Here is a 14,620-nt window from a genome sequence, read left to right on the forward strand (position 1 = left end):
CTCAGGGACTTCTACAGAGGCACCATTGAAAGCCTGCTGACTGGCGGCTTCACCACCTGGTACGGGAACTGTACCACCATGGACCGCAGGGCGCTACGGAGAGTGAGACGCGCGGCCCAGCACGTAACAGGATGTGAGCTGCCAGATCTGCATGAACTGTATAAACAGCGGTGCCTCAGGAGGTCCCTGAAGATCATCAAAGACACAAACCATCCCCACAACAGCCTGTTCTCCCTGTTACCCTCAGGGAGAAGATACAGGGTTCCGAAAGCACGCACAAATCGCTTGAGGAACAGTTTCTTCCCGCAGGCCACGAGACTCCTTAACATACACAAATAGTGTAGTAGCCGTACTGTACTGTAGCTGCTACCATTACGTATGTCTAATGTTTAATTGTATGTTTAATAAGGAATATGCTATTTGCACCTGTATGTCAAATACGCCGAATTTAAAACGCCGAGTTTAATTGTATGTTTAATAAGGAATATGCTATTTGCACCTGTATGTCAAATACGCCGAATTTAAAATGTTTAAGCACGTCTAAAGTATGCACACGACATGTGCACCTATGTGCAGTGAATATGCCACTGTCTCTGACTTGTCTTATCACTATACTGCCTTATTGCTTGTTGTGTCTCTTGTTGTTTTTGCACTCATATGCCCTGTTATATTTGTACTATGTTGTAAACGGAGTCCACAGCACAAGAATTTCACACGTGATACTTGTATCATGGAGTGACAATAAAAATCTTGAATCTTGAATCTTGAGAGGTTCACCGGGAATCAATAAAGAAACAGGGGAAAAGTCTCAGGCCTGGCTATTCCATCAGGCCTGTATTAAATACTTTACAATTTTTTTTTCCTGGGAAGATTAAAGGGTATTGGGTTCAGGTCAAGATGAGATTTCGTCTTCTTCTGCTTCCTGTTCCCTTACAGTAGCGCCGTGTGCATCATTCAGAGAACGAGCACTGACTCCAGGCCGATTGCTTACAGACCACAACAACAACAATATCCAATCTAACAGCAAGCACATAGCAACAGCGCTTCAAGGCACACAGGGGGGCCGTGACCAGTGTGAGGAAGAGGAGAGGAGGGGACAGAGCAGACTGAAGCCTCACAGCTGAAAACTAGACGCCAGGCTACAATGACAGATAGCCAACAGACAGACAGACAGACAGATCAGACAGCCTGTGATGAGACCCCCAGCCGAAAGCTCTACCGATACAGTGGAAGACAAGGGGGTGGTGGTGGGGGGGTGGGGTGGATAGCAGTGGTAAAGGAGGAGGGGGGGGGGGGGACAGATAAGCATGAACCTCTCTCCCATGGAGCTGACCTTGAGACTGACGGTCACAATGAAGGAGGAGGGGACATTGGTGAAAGCAAGGCGGCTCAGGCTGGCACCCAGGGAATAGCCTACAGACAGAGGATGGCTGCACTGTCTGCTTGACCTTGGCTTTGGCCTCTAGGGAGAGGGGGGGTGAGTCTCCGGGAGGGGGGGGGGGGGTTGTTTTTTTTGCCGTTTTCTGCAGCGGACGGGCGTTCCGAAACCATTCGCAAGGATATCATTCCACGCCAGTTGTAAATACTGTCTGGCCAAACATTTCGATTTAGCTCCCTGGCGTAGTAGCGCTTGCGCTGAAATTCCAAAGCACTTAGCTATGGTTGTTAGCATAATATATTTGTTGAAATCATGCATAAACGGTCACTTGGCTTTCGATGATGCTTGTAGCGAGAAATAGGCTATGCATTGGCAAGGCATGCTGGATTTGGAACTTTAAATTTTCTTCTCTCACTCATGTAAATTAATTTCTGTAAAAGGTCTGGCGAATATAACCTATTTCTCTAAGGACTCCAGTCTCATTTTTCTCTCTCTCTCTCTCCCTTTATTGCCCCTCTTTCGCCAGGAACGAGTGCAGGCCTATTAGCCCAGGCCTGCTAATGTCCTCACTATGAAAACGGATGAGAATGTCAGATTTAGAACTTTTAAGAGAGTGATGTCATACAGCAGACCACAGGCATTACGCGGGGACGCTAAGATTACCCAGGCGGTAACCGGACTAATTGTTATGAGTCTGTTTCATGAAAAATGAATGTGCGCAAATGCACGGAGGGGTCCTGAGGCTGTGTGTGTGTGTGCGTGGCACACTAATGCTTTATCAAGGCTCTCTCTCCTTTTCTCTAATCACCCAAGACTCCTCCGAGCCACGGGGGCGAGGCGGCCGAGTTAATGCCTGAACCAAAAAAAAAAGAGAAAAAAAGAAAGGAAAAAAGAAAACATCACTTAGAGCAGCCGCGTCCGACACAAAAAAAAAACTGGTGCTCTGCTTAATCTGGTTTGCTCAGAAGGTAAATTATTTAGGGGAATTAATTGATTTCATGAGTAGGAAAGGTTGAGTATGCTAAGGCTGTATGAGTAAGAAGTACGCGGGCTTGGCAAAAAAACAACTTAAAAAGTCATGAAACATTTAGATGGCGGAGAGAGAGGCATATTGAATGTGGAGGGGAAAAGGCAGGAACAGTTAATGAAGGTAATAATTGAAGCGCTGTCTTTCTTAGGAGTCAGTGTGGTGAGAGAGAGAGAGAGCACACTGGGGCCTAACCTCATGCTAATCACATGTGCTATCCTGAGGAATATTTGATCAACACATTCCAGAGCTGCTCTTTTTTATGCATGAGAAACACAGAGACACACACACAAAAAGAGCAATGATGGGAACATTTAGTCCTCCGTGTTTTATCTGTGCAACAATTAAAATGAGTGAGGGAGTGGAGTGCTGTAAACCCAGGGGATGCTGCTGCCTTTCTTCTGCCGGGAAAAAAGAGCCATGAGATTGCGTGATGATGATGGCTGCTTAGACAATTAAGCTGAGGTTGCTAAAACGAGCAAATCCACTTTAAAGATGCTACATGTAGGAATTTCTCTTTGATATACAGCTGAGGAATTAGTTGCGGGGGGGTGGGGGGGGGGGGGGTGACAAACAGTAGCCCTAATGTTACTTTCATCTCACTTTGAGAGTTTGCGTGCTTGATTCCCTGCAAAAAAAATAAAAATGAATAAAAAGAAAAGACTGCTAAGTTAGACATTGAAGGTGACAGGGATCGGGAATAATGTGGTGATAAATAGCGGCTCATAGAACATGATGCTGATGGGCATTAATTCAATTCATTTATCAGTGATGGATGTTCTGAGGAAATCTTACATAACAATCATTTGATAAAGGCTAGTTTTATGTCTGCCAGTGCCAATCAGTTTATGTAGGCCTGAACCTGCACTGACTATCCTCCATGGCTTACAAATACTTTTCTGCAGTTGACCGTGGTCTAGGGCTAGGCTAGGGGCTGTGCTCTAGGCTATGGGGCTGTGGTCTGGTGCAGCTTGTACTATAACAAGGTTGTGTTGAAGGAATAGTTCATGCAAAAATGCTCATGATATACTCACCCTCGCGTCACTTAAAAAACTAGTTTGGTTTGTATCAAAACAGAAATTGAGTATGCTAGCCCCGGTGGTCTGTATCAGCCGTCTCCCAAAATGACTAAATTGGCCAGGAACTGGTGCTTTAGAGTTCCAAGCAAGGGAGAAAATGAGCGTAAAATGACTCCAGACAGCTTGTGCAGCATTATCCAAGAGTTCTGAAGCCAAATGATTAAGTACTGACGGTCCAAAAGTCCAATATTTACCTCATTAACTCCAACATTTTCCACACTCACAGAGCTCTGATGGCCCTACAGCAATCTGCTGCCTTCATGTGCTCTTCATAAGCTCCTATTCTGAATTTCACAGTCGCAAATACAACTCATGTATTCAGGTACTTTTTAGTCAGAAATAACAAAACTGACCCTGAAACAAAAGGAGTTTTTTTCCGGTGACCAGGTGGTACCGAGCTACTTTGTGCTACAACAGCAATATGATGACGAAAGTATTTGCACGAGTTTTGTAATTGATGTTTTATTTTAGAAACCAGGTGTTACAGAGCTGCTTTGTGCTGTAACAGCAGAACGAAGAGGAGAATATTTGCATCGGTTTTGCAATTGTTATTTTAATTAGATCATCAGCTAAATGTATATGCATGTATGACACCAGTTATGTCAGTTGTTTAACACAAAGTTAAACAAAGAGCAAGAAAGTCAAATCTTGGCATCGTGGGCAGTGTGGGGCACCATGTAAAATGTGACTTTCCCATTTGTATAGACCACTTGGTTGGGTTGTTACTGTTAGTGTGCTTTACTAGTAATGAGAATATATCTGACAGCATTGCTACTATTGTGACAGTTGGTGCAGTGCAGAAAATATAGGAGGCGATGAGGTAAATATTGAACTTACATTGCAATCATTTGGCTTGAAAACACTTGGATTATGTTGCACGAGGCGTTTGGAGTAATTATAATGTTCATGTTTGCCCTTTTTGGAACACAACCAGGACCCAGTCAGTTCTTTTGGAGTAGGCTGATACGGAGCAGTGATAGCAAACTGTGTTATGTGGAACAAACATCAGTGTTTTGACTGACATGGGGTGGGTGAGTAGTAGATATTAAAATTACTTTTCATTTTTGGGTTAACTATTCCTTTAAGCATGATGTAACAGGCCACACATTATGGGCATGGTTTGGTACATTTACAACTAAAAGGTAATTAATCTGGGGTGCAGTTCTTTCCAAGTAATTGCTTGGATAATCTCCCTGCCTGTTTCACACACCCTCATCTGAAGAACTGTATAAAATGACCTTGTGACCCCGGAGTGAGATGAGATCACAGCCCAATTTAACTTCAGCATTCCCTTAAAAACACACTCATTATACTAAGTGTTCACATGCACACACACCCACAATTCAATCTCATGCAATCAGCCGCTCCACATTCTCTTCATAATGGCATTGTCTCTTAATTCTTTAGCTCATGGTCTATCTGTCTTTAACAACAACAAAAATCCAAATCTGCTCCATTTTGATAATAAGGCGAGAGTATTATGTGATAATCACAGCGGGGATTAGGTTTTGGCAGAGTGTGAGAGAGAGCAGCCAAAGCCACTGGGAAAGGGAGATATAACCAAGAGACAGATAGAGCAGAGGGGAGATGATTGAGATGAGAGAAATGAAGTGAGTAGTCTCTTCAAAATCAATAAGATCAACTTTGCCATGAATCTCAATGTGGCAGTTTTTGATCTCTGGCTCTGATTATTTCGGGGAATAATGGAATGAGGTGTGGAGCTGTATACTCCTGAAGGAACATACAGTCACAAGGTTACAATCCAAAGTTGCACTTTTGGTGAATAAATAAAACTGGAGAGGACTGGTATTGGATACTAATTAGCTGTCGCTGTTTGAGCAGTAAATTTAGATATTATTAGTATTACACACACTATTTCCTAGCCCCTTTCAGGACTGTTGTCATCATAGCGTGTACAGTAGCTTGGCAACACAGACAGTCCTGAAAGGGGCTAACTATTTTCTATGAACCTCGGGCTTGATTTGAAAGTAAACGCGCAGATATGAGTACAAAATAGCGAGACATACACATAACATCGACTAACACGGACGGCGGAGCTGATGTCTTGCCATTGATTTAGCTGAGCAGAGCAGCAGATGTGTCACACTCGACTCGAGCTTTCTGTGGAAATACAAGCGTGTGCGGGACAACAGATACACAGACAGGCTGGGTTTCTACACACGTCGACGAGGATATTTACCCATTGCTTTTCGGGGGAAATGCGACCTCGCTGTGACAGCCCAACCTTCAAAGCCAAGAAGGAAAAACAAAACACTCAGTATTTCCGGGTTGTGTGCACAACGACTCCGCCTCTTAAAGAAAACTCACCAATTGAGTAGCGATTGCAAAGCCCGTGACCACAACGAGCCAATCAGATCACGCAGCGGCAACGTAGCGGGTAAACTGTAGGGGAAGTGTCGTTCATCGTCAATAAAAAAAATATATATATACCTCATTCCCATAATTTCGTTGTAGTAACCGTGCCTAGCGACCAACTACTTGATGAAGATACGGTAATTCACATAAAACGAGACAAACAGTGTCATGCACTCCAAATGCTGAGCAGTGACTGTTCTATTTGCTCTAGCAGCAGGCGTTTGATAATGCGTTGTGTACGTTTACGTTACAGATAACGTTATAACTGAGTGAGTGAGAACTGACTGAGAAGCAGTGATTATAATATGACTGAGCGTGTTTGCTAGCATTTGCTAGCATTGGCTAGGTTGCAATTTGTAAGATAAACGGATTACCATTATTATATCAGTGTTCTATTGAAATGTGCCACAATGAACCAAAATACAAACACAGCAGAGGCACGCGCGGACATGTGGACGTTGTCGGGACAGGGAAGCGACACTTTGAACCTGCCCTCGGCTTCAAGAGAGAGAACTGTAGCTGTCGCGTGCCATGGCACTGAGACAAACAACATGAAACAGCTTCTGAGCGAGTTCAAAGGACTGTACGAGGAGAGGCTGAGGCGCCTGGAGCTGGAGACCACGGGTGCTGAAGAGGACATACTACGGGTTGGTGGTAGAGAGCAGTTGTCTCTTGTGTGCTTTTTGACTTCTCTTCTGTCTATTCATTAACTAAACTGACATGAGTGGTAGCGTGGCCGAGCGGTCTAAGGCGCTGGATTTAGGCTCCAGTCTCTCTGGAGGCGTGGGTTCAAATCCCACCGCTGCCATATTGATCTTTATTAGTTTGACTTGATTTCGATAATATAGGATTTAGAATGCTGTAACTAGCATGGCCACCTAACTCAATGCTTACTATGAATTGTGTTATCCAAACTCCAAGTAAGTAATGTGCACTAACTTGTTAGGGGACAAGTGGGGAGAGTTAGATTCTAATCAGAACAGACATTATCATACATTCACGCCTGTGGTCCTCTACTGAATGAATTAAATTTGACTAGACACCCAGTGGAACCCCGTTAGGACCCCCTGGGGGTCTCTGGACCCGTTTGGAACCATGTGTCTAATCAACAGTAAAAATGCTTAAAAACCCACCCACGACTGAGGGTCGTGATTCGGGCCAAACCCTATACATGCATATATCTCTGAGTATTCTGCTGACATCTATAGTCATTAGGTTACCGTCCATCCAAAATAAATCAGAGAGCATCCTGTACAGCGTGACTCGGCCATCAGAGGATGACCTCCCTCCTGTCAGACAAATGACAGGAGGAAGCATAGGGGGCGCTTTCATAAAGCCGCAGCACTTGTAACAGGTGGCAAATTGCATTAAGTTTCCATCTGAGCGGCAGAGATCAGGAACACAGGTCCACAGTCATATTTAAAAAAGAGAGCTTCCTATTATCATCGGGATTGTCATGTGACATCATTTAGCTGCACAATGTAGCCTGTTTGAGCTGGGCTGTGCATCAAAGCAAGTGTAACAAGGTTTCAGAGATGGGTTTCGGTCAGCCGGCCCCAGTAGTGGGCCTGCTTAACAAGGTTATGTGTTTAGAACCCAAGAGCTCCCAAGTCCTAACGCTTGACGTGGACAGTCAATCTTAAACCTCTGGCTTTTGAAAAACGGAGCACTCATTCTTCCATAAAGCAGTTTATGATGTTTACAACACTTGAGCAACATGCATGTCTCGTTATACAGCCAAAGGGGGACACCACTCAACTTTAGAATTCACATATGCTTTCCTTATGGCTTTGGGCTGTCTAGTCAGTCGGCTATTTGTGAACATAAACAGCTGTAGCAAAGCTGCAAAACGGCGAAGCAACATCTTGAGCCTTATATAAAGCTTCACTTTCAGTTTCACACTCGGAAATACACACTCGACTCGACCCCAGAATATTAACCTAGATACTGTCACAGTCACATTTACCATCTTTTTCAGGTCACTCTCCCTGAAGCTATACGTCTGCTATATTATCAGGGGGACGGTATTATAAACTCTTTTCTCTTTTCTGGCTTTAGGGGACAGAAGTTTATGAACACAGATGCACAGGTTAGGCACGATCATAACATTTGAATTCTGAAATTCAGTGGCACTGGCCCTCCGCTATTTGCTATTACAGGCCTGCAATCGATGCATGTGCTGGCCATCTGGCCAACTGTACATTTCCTCTAAGGAACATGTGTTTGAGTGAGAATGGGTTTTTATAGCCTCGAAAAAAGATAGACTGTGAACATGTTATTATTGTATATTACATTAAAGTCAGATTGGCTATTTTGTGCTCGTTGATGTGACCTATTTTCTTTCTTTCCGTAAACAACAAACTGTGAACATAGAAATGCATTCTGCCAGACACAAAGCAGCAGCAGGGAAAATCCACCAAGGAATTCGTATTCCCTGTTGCCTTTGACTCTCCCTTAACCCTTCACCAGATATTTACTCTGACCTGCTCACCACTTGCCCCTTTTTCATAACTAAGAAAAAAAGGAAATAATTTAAAGCTTTTAGCTGTATACGGTGCCAATGACATCCATTTACAAAGATACTGTTGAGCCTAGGTGAGCTCCTCTGTGGAACCCAAGGGTATTTGACTCTCCAACCCATGCATTCCACATCTCCCTATTAAAAGAGATCCTTGATCTCAATGGGATTAACCTGGATAAAAAGGGGTTAGATACAAATAAATAAAACATAACATCCCGATTCTTTTATGTTGCACTATCTACACTGTAAACCCCCTTTGTCTGTGAAACTCAGGTTCCATCAATGGCGGATGGTGGATGAGTCTCTGTCTGTCTGCTTGTACTTGACATCTCAGACACCACTGATCATATTCCGAAATAAATCACCTTGCCACTGCGTTAAAGCTTGTTATTTTATTTTATTTTATTACACTGATTGGCCCAAGGGTAGTGCCACAATTACAGGTCAAACAAGTCGACGTATTTATTGGCCAGAAGGGGATGTGCATCATTTGTGATGGACAACTTGTTGCCTCGTTTTAAACAGGGATTTGTTAGTCATTGATTTGACTGGCCAAATAAAATGAACAGAATCAAAGGGAAAATACAGAACTTGGGTCGACTGCCTGCCCGTGAAAACAGGACAAAATAAAGATACTGTTTAATCCTGCTGTGTGCTTTTATGTTTGCAGATGAAAGTTTGTGTCCTGCAGTCTTATGTGAATGACCTGGCAGACCAGAACCAGGTGTTGGTTCAGACCATCGGAGATCTGGAGAAGGAAACCGACCACAAGGTTTACAATTTGGGAATGAAGCTACGCACCTCTGATGGCATCATTGACGTGAGGTTTTATTGATCTTTGTTTGTATGTTTGTATGTATGTATGGCATGTTTGCTTAATTGGTGAAAATGGGCTTAAAGTCGAACTGAACCCGTTCGGAGCCCAAGTGGGGCGTGGGTCGGAGTCCGTTTCAGACTGAAAACATAACTTGTCTGAGATGACAGGTTGAGAGGCGGGTCATAGTAGCATGTCGATGATTTGATTTGACAATTCTGGGGACTGGATTTGGCATTGGCCAATCCTGGCGTGTTCCACCCCCAAATCAGTGGGATTCAGCGTGTTGTCGTGCTACGCGAGTGGGATCCGCCGAGTACCAGGCAGCCAGCTACACTTCTGTGTGGACAATCCGATGCATGGGTGCTACAATTGGCCAAGTTAGTAGTTAGTTTATGGGCTAGAAATTCTGTCAGATGACAGGCACTAGGCGCCATTTACTCTTTCATTTGGAAGAGAAAATTATCCTGAAATTATGATTTGATTCATTGACAGCTGCCATGTCGTGATATGATTGGTTGAAATGGGGTAGAAATTTGATAGTACTAGGTGACGTCAGCAAACTGTAGATTACTGTTATGAATGAAATCTTGAAAAATGAACTTTTGATGTGAAAAAGTGTGAAAAACTAAAGAAATTAGATTTTTGTGGTTTTTTGGCATACATTATTAAATAGGTGCACTGCATACCCAGGTATTTGAACTAAAAGAAAAGTCATTTTTGGGTTCAGCTCAACGTTACAAGCCACGTTATAAACAACAAACTAACGCTGGTGATCCGTATGGAAACAGTGTTACTCGAAATGGTTAAAAGTTCTATCAATTTGGTCATTTAGTGGCGTTTTACTGCCATATAACATAACTAACTAGCGGCTAATATTAGCCACAGCAGGCGATTACCCATGAATGCACTGCGCTCTTAAAGGGATATTTATCGACGAGATTTTTGCCAAGCTGGACCTGATTAGTGATTTGCTCCGTTCGCCCAGACGGGTGTCAAGCTGTCAGCAACAAGGCTGGGAGGATCACACCGGAAGAAGCACCCATCAGCAGATCAGGCAAAAATGGCCGCCAAAAATAAGGTGGATAAGTCCGGACCAGGAGATTCTGAGTTACTGATCTGCTGGCAGCAAGCTACAGGACCTGGGCTGGTTTGCTTTGGCTGACAGACATGGAGGTTGGATCCCCTTTAAGGTAAAGCTGCATGGATTTAATGGGTTTGCGTTCAATGTTTTACAGGGTCTAGTCATTCATCTCATTGTAAGAGCTAATCTCAAGTCAAGTCTATAATATACATTTGTGCTATATCAGAGGCTGAAAGATTACTGGCAAGTCGTACACAAGTATAGCTACTTCAATGAAAATTACTAGTCTGAAAAATTACTCCACTAACTAAGAGTAAAAAAGTAGCCCGTTTTTAAAAGTACATTTGCATTATTTTAGGTTTTATATTTTAATTATTTGCCCTAATACATTCCACGCACCTAGAACGTGTTCCCTAAGCTGTCCGTGTCATCTGCCTTGGTCTTTCATACTGAACAGATCATTCAGATGTGGCCAGGGATGCTTAAGTTTGGTGATTCTCTCCTTTGCCGCTAGTAGCATCAGTTTTGACAATCAGATCCATTGCTATAGCAGTGTCAAATGAAACAAGATTTCTGATGTAATCTGACAATGGGGATCGTCAACACCTATAATTTAATTGGCCTGTCTTTGAGTGCGAGCCACCAGTTTGGCCACCCTAAGTGATTTTGGACCTAGCAGTCCCAATGCTTCCGTTAGGGTGGTGTGCAAAACAAGTCTGAATGTATTCAGTGTACATTTTTAAAAGTACCGGTACTACTACTAAAGAGTGAAAGTATAGCATTGTAAAATGAAAAGTTGGCTACAAATCCTCAACTCACCACCTCTGTGCTATACATATTAGGGCATTCACGACTAGTGAATTTTACTAGTCGACTAGTCGTCACTAAAGGTAGTCGACTAGTCGTTTTTTTTTTTTTTTATTATTATTATTATTATTTTTATCTTATATTTTATATATACTTTATATTTTAAGAAGGAACATGAGGTATTTACACGACATACATGGACTATCATATCCCATATCCCCCACAAAGAACATCAAAACACAACAAAACAAGAAAACTGCATAAGATACACAATAATCCAAGAACAAACAAGACTATTGGACAAACAACCAAACAATGCATTCAGCTCCTATCCTGATAAGCCTAATGACACTGGGGTAAAAAGTTCTTAAAGTCAAAATCTGTATGTGGTTGCCATATTTTGGGGATGTCTAAGAATCTGCCTTTGCTCTTGTAGTAAATGTTATCCAACGTATGGTAGCTTGAGAGTTCATTCCACCAGTGAACTACAGCTGGGGGATTGGATGCTTTCCAATTTAAAGCTATGCATTCCCTAGCTGCCAACAGGGCAAGATCTATGTATTTACTTTGAATGCATTGTTTTTGTTTGGTTGTTTGTCCAATAGTCTTGTTTGTTCTTGGATTATTGTGTATCTTATGCAGTTTTCTTGTTTTGATGTCCTTTGTGGGGGATATGGGATATGATAGTCCATGTATGTCGTGTAAATACCTCATGTTCTTTCTTAAAGATAAAAAAAAAAAAAAGTGTCGACTAGTGGTTTTACTAGTCGACTAGTCTGTGAATGCCCTAATACATACAGTGCTATACATACAGTTTATAGATGGTTTAATTCCTTCCTGACTGCCAGTGGCAGTTGATACACTGTGAATATCACTACTCTTAACTCCTGGACTTGTCTGTTAGAGTTTCCTGGATCTGTTTGTTGCCGTTTGGCAGTGGTGCTTGTTTCCCTGCAGCAAAAGGTGCGTTTCTCAGCATCTTCAGTGGACCCTCTTCACAGCTGCCATTTTGACTGCAGGGTAAACCAAGTGTAACCGTTGACAATGATTCACTTCTCTTTAGGTGTTCAAGGAACTATTAATGTTATAGGTTACACCTGTTTTTACCCTGCTTTGACTGTCAAATGGCTGCTGTGAAAAGAGTGTTGCGTGTAGAGTGCATAGCCTTTTCTCACACACAATCTGTCAATGAAGCTGAAATATTTCACATTTGAGGAACATTTTTTGGGGATGAAGAATTAAGCTAAAACTTTGCTTGGTGTTTAGAAACTAAACTGGGGAGGCTTACTAAATATATTAAAATGTCTCTACCTCAGGCAATGCTGCACCTCCAGGTCACAAGCTTGTTTCATACGGAAGCTCATCTGGCGCTGCATCACCCATCCAGCAGCCTGGTCTAAGCGCTCCTTATAGTTTCTGGTCTTCGCAGACTGAAGGCCAGCAGCCTGGTGCGGCTGTCCCACAGGGCAACCCTACATATGCTGGATATCCTTATGGAGCTCAAGCCCTTTTTCCTTATGGAAGCTCAGTCGGCTCTGCACCCTCTGTCCCGAATGCTCAACAGGGCCAGAACCAGCAGCGGCAGGGCAACACTCCCCTTGGCCAGGGCCAGCAGCAGCAGGGCAATGCTCCCCTTGGCCAGGGCAAGCAGCGACAGGGCAAGACTCTCCTTGGCCAGGGCCAGCAGCAGCAGGGCAACGCTCCCCTTGGCCAGGGCCAGCAGCAGCAGGGCAACACTGCCCTTGGCCAGGGCCAGCAGCGACGGGGCAAGACTCTCCTTGGCCAGGGCCAGCAGCAACAGGGCAAGACTCTCCTTGGCCAGGGCCAGCAGCGACAGGGCAAGACTCTCCTTGGCCAGTGCAAGACTCTCCTTGGCCAGGGCCAGCAGCGACAGGGCAAGACTCTCCTTGGCCAGGGCCAGCAGCGACAGGGTAACACTCCCCTTGGCCAGGGCCAGCAGCGACAGGGCAAGACTCTCCTTGGCCAGTGCAAGACTCTCCTTGGCCAGGGCCAGCAGCGACAGGGCAAGACTCTCCTTGGCCAGGGCCAGCAGCGACAGGGTAACACTCCCCTTGGCCAGGGCCAGCAGCGACAGGGCAAGACTCTCCTTGGCCAGGGCAAGACTCTCCTTGGCCAGGGCCAGCAGCGACAGGGCAAGACTCTCCTTGGCCAGGGCCAGCAGCGACAGGGTAACACTCCCCTTGGGCAGGGCCAGCAGCAGCAGGGCAACACTGCCCTTGGCCAGGGCCAGCAGCGACAGGGCAAGACTCTCCTTGGCCAGGGCCAGCAGCGACAGGGTAACACTCCCCTTGGCCAGGGCCAGCAGCGGCAGGGCAACACTCCCCTTGGCCAGGTCCAGAAGGGCAACCCCCAGGGCAGCGGCTTTTTTAGTCCGGTTGGCCTGCCTCTAGGTACTGGGTACGGGTGGGGACCACCTGTTCTCCTGCCAGGTGGATATGGTAGATATGGGTATCCATCCATCGGTTCTATTGCAGCCTCGCCCGGGTCTGAAAAGACGTCGCCCGGGTCTGAAAAGACCTCTCCTGGGTCTGAAGAGCCTGAATCTGAAGAGCCAGAGTCTGAAGAGACCTCACCTGAGTCTGAAGAGACGTCACCAGAGTCTGAAGAGACCTCACAAACTGAAGCACTCTACCGCTACATTGTGCAGTCGAGCAACTGCTACCATCATGCCAGAGAGTCCTTGTCCCACACGAAATACGAGGCTCTTGAACCAGAGCCTCCATGAGGCATTCCACCAGCTTCTAGCTGGAATGAGGTAATTTACTTAACTGTTTGGGGAGGGGTGTACTAAATTTCAAATTGTTTCTTCAATAACTAATCTTTCCTTTTCTCTATGCAGGGAAATGTCTGAACAGCCGGGCATCATCTGATCTGCACGCTACTTTCATGTGTGATTTGAAAATAAAAATTCTTTTTTGAAGCTAACGTCTTATCCTTTAACATTAGCTCATCCAAAATGCAGTTGGTACACGTTACTACTTTCTCCCTGAAACTGACATGCATTACTGGTATTTTTTGAAGCGATAGTTGGGTCATTTTGACAATTGTGGGGACTGGCTTTGGCATTGGCCAATCCTGGCTTGTTCCACCCCCAACATCGAGTGGGATTCAGCATGTTGTCGTGCTACGCGAGTGGGATCCGCCGAGTACCAGGCAGCCAGCTACTTCTGTGTGGAAGGAGCGGACAGTCCGATGCATGGGTGCTGCCCGCCCCCCTGGAATCTCCAAGGGGCGACCCCTGACAACCAGGCTCTCAGGCGCGCGCCATCCATATGGATATTGCGGTAAATGCAATATTCCTGGAATGCGAGTTAACAAGCCAGTTACATTTCTTTGCATTCTCGGATATTACCGTTTGATGCATTTAGTAGGTTCCATACAATTGGCCAATGTTTATGGGCTAGAAATTCTGTTAAGACAGGCACTAGGTGCCATTTTCTCCTTAATTTGGAAGAGAATTATCCTAAAATGAAGATTTGATTGACAGCTGCCATGTCGTGATATGATTGGTTG

The 14,620-nt window shown here is 44.6% G+C and overlaps 1 protein-coding gene across 1 annotated transcript in view; it reads right to left on the minus strand.

Annotated features, from left to right (window-relative positions):
• Window positions 1-5,719, minus strand: part of pex2 (peroxisomal biogenesis factor 2) — a 12,843-nt gene extending 7,124 nt beyond the window's left edge. The window contains exon 1 of the mRNA XM_083631956.1: window positions 5,685-5,719. Coding sequence (XP_083488082.1) covers window positions 5,685-5,688 — 4 coding nt within the window. The 5' untranslated portion in view covers window positions 5,689-5,719. The remainder of the gene's footprint in view (window positions 1-5,684) is intronic.
• Between the last annotated feature and the right edge of the window lie 8,901 nt (window positions 5,720-14,620).

Source organism: Poromitra crassiceps (assembly GCF_964638095.1).
Source record: "Poromitra crassiceps genome assembly, chromosome: 2".
NCBI classification, from domain to species: domain Eukaryota; kingdom Metazoa; phylum Chordata; class Actinopteri; order Beryciformes; family Melamphaidae; genus Poromitra; species Poromitra crassiceps.